Below are 14,410 nucleotides of genomic sequence, written 5' to 3' on the forward strand. Positions count from 1 at the left end.
TGTTTAGAAAAAGTCCCTTAGAGTTATCTGAGAGGCTGTATATCGGACTTAAGTCTTCCATAAGCGCACTGAGTAAAATCTTCTCAACTTTTAGGTTGAGCATTTTTTTTTGGATACTTATCTGTTGAGCTCCTCCTATGAACTGTGCTAGTTTGAGAATCTAAAGATGCCGACCGTGCTTACTCTTTGAAGAGGTCAGTTCACAGTGGAAGAGGCAGAACTGGGGCGGTGTTGCAATCTTGTTTTACCAGGGCTAGGCAGGGAGTGAATGGAGGGTTACTATTTCACATAGGCTGATTAGGAAGGGCACCTGTGAAAAGGCAACAGGTGAGCTGCGCTGGAATGTTATGAGGGATGCCTGGGGACAGGGCTCCAGGCAGAGGAAATGGCAAGGCCAGTGCTCTCAGGGGGGAGCTTCTACAAGGGAAGCAAAGAAGCCATTGTGACCAAGGGCAGTAAGTGCGGCCCCCAAGGGGAAGAGGAGGTCTAAACTGAAGGGGTGGGGAGCATATCACCACTGTCAAACCTTGGGCTTCTACTCCAAGATGGGAGGCCCTGAAGGGTTTGGAGCCGAAAGAGGCACATGTTTGAACTCCGTCTTTTCAAGAACCACTCTGGCCTGCTGTCCAAAGGTGATGGTGGAGACAGTTAAGAGGTACTGCAGTCATTTCGGGAAGAGACAATGGTGGCCTGTTTTGGTGGCTGATGGAGGGGTGAGAAATGATCCGGTCTCTCATATCCTCTCATAAGATTTGCTGAAGGAATGGGAGTGGGGTGTAGGATCAAGGATTCAAGGATAACTCTAACCTGACTGCCTTGAAGGAGCGTTGGAGGTCCGGAGACTAGGGGAGAGAGGAGCTGGCTGGTGGTTGAGGGTACAGTAGGGACTGGCTTTGAGCACTTTCAGAGACGGCCTGCCAGGTCTTCCAAGTGGAGATGTTGCTCACGCAGCGAATAGGCAGCTAGGACAAATGTGAGGCTGGAATCCGAAGGAAAGAATCCTCAAAAGCATAAACAAAGGTGTGGGGGAGGGAAGGAGGGTTATAAAATATCCCTCCTGAAAAAGTTTTAAGGCTTTCAAACTTCTGTCATCACTGTTTTTATATCACTTATAATAAAGGTCTATGGCCATAAAAGTGTGTGGCAACACCATGTTGCAGGAAGTGGTTACAGCTGGTCAATAGTTTCTAAACTGTCGGCCTGAGGCCAATAGCACCAAATCTCCTGTGAGCTTGTTAGAGATGCAAATTAGTGGCCCTGCCAGACCAGACCTAGTGAATCATAAGCCCGGGGAAAAGCACCGGAACTGTTTTGACAAGTTCTCTAAGAGGTTGTTATGAAGGTTAAAGTTAAGTCAGCTAGATAAGAAATTTTAGTATTATTTCTAGATTTTAATCATTTAAAAGGAAACAACTTTTTTTTAAAGGTAAAATATCTTTATTGTTTGAAGAATAAAAAAGTAAACAAAAATTGGTATGACATTTCATTTCTTAGTCTTCTCAACAAGGTTATAAAAAATACAATGCCACTTAGTCTTATAAACTCTAGAAGTTCCTACTTAGTATTGTATAAAAAGGCACTTAAAACACCCTGGATGATAAAACAAAACCACCTCATAAATACAATTGAAATCACTTTGAGATAGTTCTCAATATAGACCCATACGTAAATAGGACTTTTTTCTTTTCCAGAACATAGTATCTTCCCCAGGGTATGCCTGCAGGCATCATGAATGTGGACTGTCTTCTCCCACCTTCTGTTTTTGATATAGGTTAACAGAAATGCAAGCTAAATCCTTTTTTTTTTTTTTTTTCCAATTTAATCTCTTATTTTGTTTAAGATAAAATTCTTAAATTATAACCAAGATCTTTTAGAATGTTTTACTCATTTTCATTTTGTTTCAAATCACAATTAAAAGAAAGAGGTAGACAACGATGCAAATAAATGTTCTTTTAAAGTCCTTATATTCAGGTACCAAAATCACCCTAAACATTCCTGAAGCATGTGAACACACATGGGTGATTATTTTTAAGTGTTGCTGTTGCATGGTTCTGGGTTTTGAGGATTCTGCACTAATTTAATCTTCATAAACTGATATCACAGATTTGGATATAACCAAACACATTCAGTACCTTCATCTACGGAGGAAGATATGTGCACTTCACATATTTCTAACTCTTCATTTTTTTTCAGGTTGGTCAAAGAATAAGCAATGTATGCCGTAAATTAAATCAAAATCCCTGCCATATGTCCTGTATGTGCTGTTGCTAATTAAAATAAGAGTATTCTTGCTGTGGAAATTCTGTGGTTTGAGAGTCTGTGAGATCATCTTTTCATCAAATGGCACAGGTAAGAAAGAGTAAATTTTTTAAACTGAGAAATACAAGTCAGATCATTAATTCATTCTCTGCACATACAATGCTATTTTAGAGGTAAGTGAATTATTTCACCCTCAGGGTACTGTTCACTAAAGAAGTACACTAATTGTTGAAGGAATTGCCTGGACATGGTCAATTTGAAATAACAATGAAATCCAAAGATTTGGTTATTTTCCTGGCAGGATTTGAACTATTAACTAACATTTAAAAAATAATATGGGGGGGAAATATAGAGCCACTTGAATGCTTATCACTTTATTAGTGGAACCATAAATAGTAATGATTTGAATTAGTCCTAGACATTGATTAGTATGTTTAAACTGGTCCTTAATTATGCCTTTTCTGCCTTTTGTTCTGTTGCTCACCCTTTTAAGAAATGCCATGCCAATTCGCACATGGTTGCGTTGCATGAAGCAGCTGGTACTGCCTTCCTGAGTATATGTACATGTGTTCATTTCTCATGCCTCTGCTCATACTTTTCTGTTCAAATTTTCTGTTGGATTGCATTGAAAAGCTTTTGCTGATTTTCAAGGCAGTCTTTCAGCTTATCCTCTGTCAAAGTCAGTCGCTGCTCCAAGATTGAAACAGTCTGCAAAAAAAGGAGGACAGAGTCATCAGGGCCTGGTGACCTGGTGGTGAGAATGATGGTGATAATCCCTGCACTGATCTTTTTCAGAACTGTAATGCCTACCCTCTTGCCAGGAGGTTGGCTCAGAGATGAGCTCCGGAACTTGCTCTGTTTCTGCAACCCACCACAGGGCAAAGCACTGCTAAGCCGTTTGAAGAAAAGGGAAAAAGAGGAAGCATTTAAGGAAAAAGGAATAAATGACAGTCTCTATGGACAATTCTAAAGTCTGATCTTCTGAAGCATCGATGCCAGAGAAGAGGCCACATGAGGCTGTTAAATAGTGTCCCAGGTAATGTGGAATGTGGGAGGTGAGACGGAATGCCACATGCCCCACGACTACTTAAATGGCATCCCTGGCCATTCTGCCACAATCAATCCATATGGGCCATATCTATACCACCCTAGACAGCTGGATACCTAGCTTACCTTGAAAATATAATGACTGCCACTCATTTCTGCACCCAGAAGATGACAACAGCACCTCACAGAGTTGGTAGGAAGACTGAATGAAATCAGGCATGTAAAATGCTTAAGCTAGTGCCTGGCACAACAGGACTTTATGAATCTTAGCTATTCTAACTCCTTCGGCTAGTGAGTGAGTATATGACTATACACACACACACGACTACTTTTAAATTGTGATTATCGATTACTGTGCTTCAGTTTTTTTTTTTTTTTAACTTCACTATAAACTGGATTCAGGAAATTGCACACTAAAAAGTATCAATGAATTCTCATGAGAAAAACAGCCTTGTGACCAGCACCAGGTCAAGAACTAGTCCCTCGCATGCACCTTCCCCCGTAATAGCCACTATCCTGACCACTGTAATAATAATCTGCATGTTTTTATGGTTTTATCTTTCAAGTATGCATCCCTAGAAACTACAACTTTATCTTATCCATTTAATCTGCAGATTCCCCACTTCCTTGCTTTATTTTCTTTAGAATTTGTCTATATACAGGCTCAGGCCATCTGACCTGTAGATTCCCTACCAGACTGGATTTCAGGGACTGTGTGCTCCAGATACAGTTAAATCTGTTCTATTACTCTCTGTATTTTATATAAATTGGAAACGGGATCCAAAGGCTTGATAAGACTCAGGCTAGATCCCTCAGTAAGTCTATTCTTTCTTTAGAGGGCAATGACATTCTATTTCCATTTATTAGTTGGGATGGTTTACAAAATACACTTCTCATATATTATTTGGTTCCGTTCATACAGGAAAAGCAGCATAAATGCATGGTTACTTTAGTGAATAAGTTTCAAGATAATGAATTGATTCCCTATCAGTTTGTGACAGTAATCAGTTGTTCTTTTTTTTTTCTTCTATTATTTAATAGTTTTTTTCCTCTCATATTCCATACTATAGATCATGACTTGTTATGATTGGCCTGGAAAACAGGCCAATCAAAATTAAAGCTGGCATGAGGTTGAGAGAAAAACTGCCTTTTAAAGGCAAGAGATGTCTGATAAACACAAAGTCACCTCCAGCACAATACTGCAATACTGTTAATGATCAAAATTAACAGCAATGCTCATAATACTTTCTAATATTTCTTGGGTGCCTACTATGCTCCAAGCTTTTTGCCTGATATTTGCATAATTATCACAATGCAAAAAGCAAAACCTTTTGATATGTATATTATCAACATCTATAACACTGGTTAACTCCAGTTACCTACTGTCTGAAAAATTATAATGAGAAAGTGATATTGTTGGGTTGGCCCAAATGTTCGTTTGAGTTTTTCTGTAACATCTTATAACTTATAGAAAAGCCTGAACGTTTTGGCCAACCCAAAACAATCTGTACTGAATTATAAACATTGCCACAGGGTTAGAAGATATTCAGTCATCTGTAATTGAAGTGAATCAGAATGTGTTTATTTCACTTGATTCGCCCACAGATTCACACTGTTCCCATTTTGCAAGTGTGCTGTGCCTGCTTTTCACTTCTTTCGTATTTGAAGGGTAGTCAGTCCTTCAAAGTTAAAAAAAAGTAGAGACTTTCAATAAAGTTTAAAGTGATCCATTTAACCTTGAATCAGGGAAAAAGGTGAAACGGGTCACGAAGCTGATAGAGCAGAGGATGGAAAGACCCTCAAGAGGACCTGCCACTCAGTGTGACAGTGCACATGAGGAGCCAGGGCCCTGGGAAACAGGCCCATCAAAACTAAGGCTGGCAGGAGGTTGAGAGAAAAACTGCATTTTAAAGGCGAGAGACGTCTGATAAACACAAAGTCACCTCCAGCACAATACTGCAAAGCAAAAATTGGTGCTTTTCCTATGATTTTTCACTGAACAAATCTTATGACTCCAAGGTCTCACAAGACTTGTTCCCACAACCTGTCATGACCCATATCCATGTCCCTTAACTACAGGGTTCGGAGATGTTATCTAAAGGGTGAAATTTTTAATTACTGGCTTTAAACCCAGAAGGGAACGTTAAAAGACCCATGCCAAGGCCTTGAATTCTCTGGAGATGAGAACTGGACATCTGGACGATTCTTAATAGCCTGGGAGATTATAATGTACAGCCAGGGTTAATTGTACATTAACTTCTATGCAAAATAATAACTTCTATGCAAGAGCTATTTCAGCTCAAAATATTTATTCTGGGAAAGTAATCGACATCTGTAGTTCATGCCATAGCTTCTTTCTGTATAACTTGGGACAGCATCTGCTCTGACAAATATTAGTGTCCTCATCCTATTTATCAAAGAATGATAAGACTTATTCAAAAGAAACACCAAGGAAAGCTGGAAGGACAACCTTTGATGTATCCATTTTAATACACTGCTTCCATTAAATGACATCTAAATTTCCTGACCAAGAGTTGGAAGACCTTTGGTATGTTAAGATTCATAGTATTCCTTCTTGGCAAAGGTAAACTGGCATTCAGTAAAGCAATTATCCTTCAATAAAAAAATAAATTTAAAAAATTGCTTAAATGTAATTGAAAGGGATTAAGCCATTACATCTTTCCTTTTCACTGCAAAATTATTCATTACAAGCATGACTATATAATGAAATTTAATAAAAGAATGTATACAGTCTGGTTAAAAAAAAAAAAAAGAATGCTGAAAGTCATCCTGTGCAGTAAAAAATAAATTACAATTTAGCATCAATTAAAAAAAAAAACACAGACTGGGTAATATTCTAAAAGGGGAATGTGAAAACCTCATCTCCAGAACAGAGTGTCCCGTAAGAAGCTTTGAAATGAGGGAAGTTATACATTGGACAGAGGGAATTATGTGAAAACTAAAAGCATTGCCAATATTTCATTCTAAGTGAAATGATTAATCCCAATACATTTTTTCTTTTGGCCTTAAATATTTCTTTGATAATATCCAAGATCTGAATACACTGTATCAGAAAATTCTTAGGGCAAAACATTGCTGTTCAGAATCAAATTTCTAGCATGAAGTGCCACAACAGTTCTCCACTGTCTCCTCCCCTCCCTTCTGGTCCTCAGATGCCGGATACAGGAAGGTGTGTGTATGCACACACGTTCACATACACATGGGCTCAGACCTTGCCTCCACAGGACCTAGAGCATCTCAGCAGAGCATGTGCTGCTCTGTTAACTACCACCTTTGAGCTTGCTAAGAAAGAAAGTATCCCCCGCTGCTCTGCCAGTTCTGCAGCCTGCTGTAACCAGGATTTTGTATATCCTACCTCTAAGTGTGAAGCATGCCAACCCACCTGTGTCAAAACATTGAGCTGTTCCATAATATGCTCTAACGCGTCGGTCACAGCAAGTGGTATGCTTCTTTGACTCTCAGAAGGGAGGTCGCTTATGTCTTCTGTTTTCTTTTTCAAGACTGTAGGTGGACATTCTGATGCCATTAAAGAAGGATTCAAGAAATATCCGCAGATCTCTTCACCCGTGTCTGGTAGAGTTCTAACAGTTGTTTCTGTTGTCTTTGACACCACAGAAAAGATGGGAAGAGTTATATTTTCCAAACTTTAAAAATTATATATAAAATATATATACAGTTTCAATACTCCTCTTTTAAAAGCCCAACTTGCATTTAATTTTCATCTTCAACTACTGCAAATTACAAGAGGAAAAAAAGGCTAAAACAGAGAATGGAGGAAATTCACAATTCTCCTTGATTTTTTTTCAGCGAAATATAGTTTGTATGTTGTATGTATCTGTCTGAAGGATGAGGTGTTATACATTTAAACAGGTTGTTAAAGGCTGATTCTTGATTTTAAAAGTCACGTCAATTAAGATGACTGTTATTTGACTTCTGAGGGGAGGAGACAAGATGGCAGCCTAGGACTTGGGCTTGAGTCCTCTCGTGAAACACCAAAATTACAACCAACTGCTGAAGAACCATTGACAAAAAAGACTGAAACCTATCAGAAGATATTCTACACTCAAAGATGAAAAGGAAGACACAGCAAGGTGGTAGGAGGGGTGCTTTCCCAAAATAATAAAGTCCCATAACCACTGGGTGGGTAATAATCAAATAATTAAACCACAGAGGTATTCCCACAGGAGGGAGAGTGCTGAGCCTCACTTGAGGTTCCCGAACCTGGGGGTCTGGCATCCAGGAGGAGGAGCCTCTGACTTTGAAGAGCTTAAGTACAGGAGCTCCACAGGACTGGGTGAAACAGAGACTCCACTCTTGGAGGGCGCCCATAAGATTTCAAATGCACTGCAAGCCAGGGTAAGGTAGTGACCCCATAGGAGCCTGGGCCACGCTGCCTAAGGGTCTTGGAGGGTCTCCTGGGGAGGTGGGGCTGTGGCTCACTGTGGGGTCAAGGACACTAATGGCAGAGATACTGGGGAATATTCACTGACAGGAGCTCTCCTTGAGGTTGCCACTTTCACACTGAGAACACAGCCAACAGGCTCCAGTGTTGGAACACCTCATGACAAACAACAACAAGGTGGGAACGCCTTGGGAACACCTCCCAATGGAGGGAGCCCCACCCATCAGCAGACACACTGCCTAAAGTTGTCCTGAACGTACAGCCACCTCTAAACACACACCATGACACAGCCCTCCCACTGGGAAACCTGCACAAAGCTCTCAGACCAGACACACCCAGCAGGAGGTAGACACCAGAAGCAAGAGGAACTACAATCTTTCAGTCTGTGAAACAGAAATTGCAATCATAGAGAGTTAGACAAAGTAAGATGACGGAGAAATATGTTCCAGACGAAGGAACAAAATAAAACCCCATAAGAACAATTAACACAGAGGGGAGATAGGCAAACTACCTAAAAAAGAACTCAGAATAATGAGAGTAAAGATGATCCATGATATCAGAAAAATGGGGGCGCAGGCCAAGAAGATACAAGAAAGTATAAAGAGCAAGAAAATATAAACAACAAACAGTTGAACTATACAATAACTGAAATGAAAAATACACTACATGGAATCAATGGCACAATAAATGAAGCAAAAGAAGAAATAAGTGAGCTGAAAGACAGATGGGTGGAAACACTGCCATGGAACAGGATAAAGAATGAAAAGAAATGAGGACACTCTCAGAACCTCTGGAACAACATTAAGTGCACCAACATTCCCCTTATAGGGATCCTAGAAGAAGAGAGAAAGGGCCTGAAAATATTTGAAGAGATAATAGGCAAAAACTTAACTAACTTGGGAACGGAAACAGTCACACAAGTTCAGGAAGTGCAGAGAGTCCCATATATTAATAGATAAACCCAAGGAGGAACACACCAAGACTAAGACATATTAATTAAACTGACAAAAATACAATTGACACCACAGAAATACAAAGAACCATAAGAGACTTCTACAAATAACTATATGCCAATACAGTGGACAACCTAGAAGAAATGGACAAATTCTTAGAAAGGTACAATCTTCCAAGACTGAATTAGGAAGAAACAGAAAGTACGAACCGACAAATCACAAGTACTGAAAGTGAAACTATGATTTTAAAAATTCCTAACTAAAGTCCAGGACCAGACGGCATCATAGCTAAAGTCTATCAAATATTTGGAAAACAGGAAACATCTATCCCTCTGAAACTATTCCAAAAAACTGCAAAAGAAGAAACACTCGCACACTTATTCTATGAGGCCACAATCACCCTGATTCCAAAACCAGACAAACTGTTGAAGTGGAAGTCGCTCAGTCATGTCCGACTCTTTGCGACCCCGTGGAATTCTCCTGGCCAGAACACTGGAGTGGGTAGCTGTTCTCTTCTCCAGGGGATCTTCCCAACCCAGTGACTGAACCCAGGTCTCCCTCATTGCAGGCAGATTCTTTAGCATCTGAGCCACCAGGGAAGCAAAACCAGACAAAGATACCACAAATAAAGAGAATTACAGGGCAATATCACTGAACACAGATGCAAAAATTCTCAACAAAATGATAGCAAAGCAAATCCAATGATACGTTTAAAGGATCATCTACCATGATCAAGTGGGCTTTACCCTAGGGATGCAAGGACTTTTCCATGTCCGCAAGTCAATCAGTGTGATATACCACATTAACAAATTGAATAATAAAAAACCACACAATCCTCTCAATAGATGTAGAAAAAGCTTTTGCCAAAACCCAACATCCATTAATGATTAAAAAACAACAACAACAACTCTCCAGGATGTGGTCATAGAAGGAACCTACCTCAACATATTAAAGGCCATATATGGCAAACCTACAACTGACATCATACTCAATGGTGAAAAACTGAAAGCATTTCCTCTAAAATCAAGAACAAGATGAAGATGTCCACTCTTGCCACTTTTATTCAACATAGTTTTGGAAGATCTAGCCATGCCAATCAGGGAAGAAAAAGAAATAAAAGGAATCTAAATTAGAAAAGAAATAAAACAGTCATAGTTTGCAGGTGATATGATACTATGTGTGACGTGTTAAGACATTCAGTCATGTCTGACTCTTTGCGACCTCACAGGCTGTAGCCCACCAGGCTCCTTTGTCCATGGGATTCTCCAGGCAAGGATACTGGAGTGGGTAGCCATTCCCTTCTCCGGGGGATCTTCTCAACCCAGGGACTGAACCCGGGTCTCCTGCATTGCAGGAAGATTCTTTACTGTCTGAGCTACCAGGGAAGACCAACATGATTCTATACGTCGATAATCCTCAAGATGCTACCGGAAACCTACTAGAGTTCATCAGTGAATTTGGTAAAGTTTCAGGATAAAAACTTAACATACAGATATCTCTTCCCTTTCTATACACTAACAAACAAGGAAAGATCAGAAAGAGAAATTAAGGAAACAATCCCATTTACCATTACTTCAAAAAGAATAAAATGCCTAGGAATAAACCTACCTAATGAGGCAATTAAAAGATGCTTACTCCTTGGAAGGAAAGTTATGACCAACCTAGATAGCATACTGAAAAGCAGAGACATTACTTTGCCAACAAAGGTCCATCTAGTCAAAGTTGTGGTTTTTCCTGTGGTCATGTATGGATGTGAGAGTTGGACTGTGAAGAAGGGTGAGCGCCGAAGAATTGATGCTTTTGAACTGTGGTGTTGGAGAAGACTCTTAAGAGTCCCTTGGACTGCAAGGAGATCAACCCTGGGATCTCTTTGGAAGGAATGATGCTAAAGCTGAAACTCTAGTACTTTGGCCACCTCATGCAAAGAGTTGACTCATTAGAAAAGACTCTGATGCTGGGAGGGATTGGGGGCAGGAGGAGAAGGGACGACAGAGGATGAGATGGATGGATGGCATCACTGACTCAATGGATGTGAGTCCGAGTGAACTCTGGGAGTTGGTGATGGACAGGGAGGCCTGGAGTGCTGTGATTCATGGGGTCGCAAAGAGTCGGACACGACTGAGCGACTGAACTGAACTGAACTGAATGAGGCAAAAGACCTGTACCATACTCTGAAAACTTTAGGATGCTGATAAAAGAAATTGAAGATGACAGAAACAGATGAAGAGATATCTTTTCATATCTTTTTTTAGATGAATTAATATTGTTAAAATGGACATACTACCCAAAGGAATCTACAGATTTAATATAATCCCTATGAAACTACCAATGGCATTTTTCACAGAATTAGAACAAAAAAATTTTTAATTTGTATGGAAACACATAAGACTCTGAATAGCAAAAGCAATCTTGGGAAAGAAAAATGGAGCTGGAGGAATCAGGCTCCCTGACTTCAGATCACACCAAAAAGCTACAGTAATCAAGACAGTATGGTACTGGCACAGACACAGAAATATAGATCAATGGAACAGGACAGATGCCCAGATATAAACGTATAACCTATGGTCAGTTAATCTATGACAAAGAAGGCAAGAATATACAATGGAGAAAAGACAGTCTCTTCAATAAGCTGGGGAACTGGATAGCTACAAGGGAAAGAATGAAATTAGAACGTTTCTAACACCATACACTCTCATAAGTCTTTGTGCCATCAGTAGAGCACTTATCACTTCTTGTTCTATTTGTGTTTTCGTGTCTATATTCCCTAGCAGATTATAAGGGTCACTCTCTGGGAGACATAACTGCGTCATTTTTCTTCCTAAGGTGCCTAGCATAGAGTATGAGACACAGACTGGGCTCAACATTTGTTAAACTAAATTCAACTGACTGTCCTACATCTGATGAGCCATCAACAAAATGTAAATATTAATAATTTGACAGTATTTAGAGAGAAGTAAAAACTTAAAGTTAAGATAATACCATTCTCTACTAAAAATTAGTCTTAAACGCCTCCTAAAGGTACAGTCTCTTCCCAGGTGGCACAGCTGGTAAAGAATCCACCTGCCAGTGCAGGAGATACAAGAGATGTGGGTTTGATCCCTGGGTCTGGAAGATCTGCTGGAGAAGGATAGCAACCCACTCCAGTGTTCTTGCCTGGAAAATTCCATGGACACAGGAGCTTGGTGGGCTACAGTTCATGGGGTCATTAGCAGTCAGACATGAGCACACACACACACACACACAGGCACAATGAGGCAGCAATATAAGCATTCATCACTTACCTGAAAATCCCTGCTTGATTTTTATCCCCTAAAAGTATATTTGATGGCTTCTGGTGATATAGCATAAGGATTTTCTGACAAGCATGAACACAAAAGGAGGCACTTCACATGTAAAGTGAAAGTGAAAGTTGCTCAGTCATGTCTGACTCTTTGTAACCCCACGGACTATACAGTCCATGGAATTCTCTAGGCCAGAATACTGGAGTGGGTAGCCTTTCCCTTCTCCAGGGGATCTTCCCAACACAGGGATTGAACCCAAGTCTCCCGCATTGCAGGCAGATTCTTTTCCCCTGCGCCACCTGGGAAACCCTAAAATAAGTCAGTTTGGGATTATAATTAACATTTCTAGTTTTGCTTTAATTCTGTAAGTAGAAAATAAAACAAAGCGAGAACAGTCTATCTAAAAGTGGTCTTGACCCCTCCAGCTAAAGTAAGTTTCCCATCATTGAAGGTTCAAAAATAGACTTGGGATGGTCACTTGTCAGGGATATTGTGAGAAATATACAAACATCAGATCAGGAAATTCAAACTGAATGCCCTTTAAAAGTCCTTTCCATTCCTGACATTCTGAGAGTTTTTAAGTCACTACACACACACTACTCTCTCTCTCTTATAAAATGCCTGCCTGAAATAGACTAGGATAACAAAAAATATCTTTTGCCTAGACAAAAATAAAAGCAAAGACTACTTTTCAAAGAAAGAATGGATCATTTATTTTCAATGAGAACATTCAGAATCAAGATTAGAAACTCCAATTATCTTTATATGGTATCTAAAACAATGAAGATATACCATTTATTCAAATAAGATTGTTTTATTTTAGCACGTATGGGTCTGGAAAATTCTAGACGCCAGAGATATTAGGAACTAGATATAGGAGTATATTAGGAATTAGATATAGGAGTATATTAGTTTCCTACCATGACTTAGATTACTCACAAGTTTAGTGGCTTAAAACAACACAGATTTACTCTCTTAAAGTTCTGAAGGTCCAGATCGATTTTATGGGGCTAAAGTCAAGGTGTCAGCAGAGTTCCCCCCAGAGTTCCTTCTGGTGGTTCTGGGGGCAATCTATCCTTGCCCTTTCCAGCTCCTTGAGGATGCTGCCACTTGTAGCTCTAGGCTCCATCACTCTTACCTCCACTTCTCTACTTCCCATGCCTCCCTCTTCACCCTCTAAGGACCATTGTGATTGCACTGGACCATAATCTGGGATAATCTCCCCATCCCAAGATCCTTAACTTGATCATATTTGCAAAGCCCCTTTGCCATGTGCATGCCTACTTGGATGCTCAGCGGCTTCAGTTGTGTCTGACTCTTAGCGGCCCTGTGGGCCATAGGCCGCCAGGTTCCTCTGTCCATGGGATTCTCCACACAAGAATACTGGAGTGGTTGCCATGCCCTCCTCCAGGGGATCTTCCCTACCCAGTGATCGAACTGGCATCTCTTCTGTCTCCTGAATTGGCAGGTAGGTTCTTTACCACTAGCGCCACCTGGGAAGCCATGTAAAGAAACACATTGACAGATGCTGGGGACGAGGACATGGACATCTTTCTGGACCATTACTCTGCCTAATACAAGAAGTGAATAAACAAAAGAGACCCTGTTGACATGGAGTTATATTCCAGTGGGTAAATATATAGATATGTGATGTAATCTCAGGTAGTAACAAGGGTTATAAAGAAACATAAAGCTGGGTAAGGTGTTACATTATGATTTAGCTCCACTGATGATGCATTTTTTAATGGGAAGAAAGGTAGAGAATAAATTTTGGGCATGTTAAGTTTGAGATGCTTATGTGATTTCCAAAGGGAAAAGTCATGGATATAACTGGAAATACACGAATCTAGATTTCTGTGGAGAGCCTGGGGCTAGAGATATAAATTTGGAAATTATCAAAATATATATGGGCTTCCCAGGTGGTGCTAGTCATAAAGAATCTGCCTACAATACAGGAGACCCAGGTTTGATCCCTGGGCCAGGAAGATTCCTTGAAGAAAGGAAGAGCAACCCACTCCAGTATTCTTGCTTGGGAAATCCCATGGACAGAGGAGACTGGCAGGCTACCGTCGATGGGGCTGCAAAGAGTCAGACACAACTGAAGTGGCTTAGCACGCAGCATAGAACATATATATATTTACCAGTTTTTACAATGGATATAAATGAACAGCCAGGTGAAGAGGTACATAAGGCAAGGTCTGGAAGGGTACCACTTGCAGAAGCTTCTGTTCCCTTGGAGTTGGGGTGTGAGGCATGTAACTCTTTATAGCAATGAGTCTAAGAACCAAACAGAATAACTGCAAAGACTTTAGAAGGCAGGAAGAAAGGAGCAGGAAAGGAGACTCGAGGCTCATGTAGAAGGAGAGGTGCTGGACTAGAAGCCAAGTGAGGAGAAGGGAGTGGTCACCAAGACCAAGTCCTGTAGAAAGACTGATGTGGCTGAGCCA

At 40.3% G+C, this 14,410-nt stretch overlaps 1 protein-coding gene across 8 annotated transcripts in view; it reads right to left on the bottom strand.

Annotated features, from left to right (window-relative positions):
* Positions 1-1,414: 1,414 nt before the first annotated feature.
* POC1B (POC1 centriolar protein B) overlaps positions 1,415-14,410 on the bottom strand; it is a 106,425-nt gene continuing 93,429 nt past the window's right edge. For all 8 annotated transcript variants that reach the window (XM_060414018.1, XM_060414016.1, XM_027967196.3 and 5 more), the window contains 2 exons: positions 6,710-6,928; positions 1,415-2,967 (listed from right to left, as the gene is read on the bottom strand). In XM_060414018.1, the coding sequence (XP_060270001.1) occupies positions 2,863-2,967; positions 6,710-6,928 (324 nt within the window). In that variant the 3' untranslated portion in view covers positions 1,415-2,862. The remainder of the gene's footprint in view (positions 2,968-6,709; positions 6,929-14,410) is intronic.

Source organism: Ovis aries, chromosome 3, assembly GCF_016772045.2.
Source record: "Ovis aries strain OAR_USU_Benz2616 breed Rambouillet chromosome 3, ARS-UI_Ramb_v3.0, whole genome shotgun sequence".
Taxonomy (NCBI): Eukaryota; Metazoa; Chordata; class Mammalia; order Artiodactyla; family Bovidae; genus Ovis; species Ovis aries.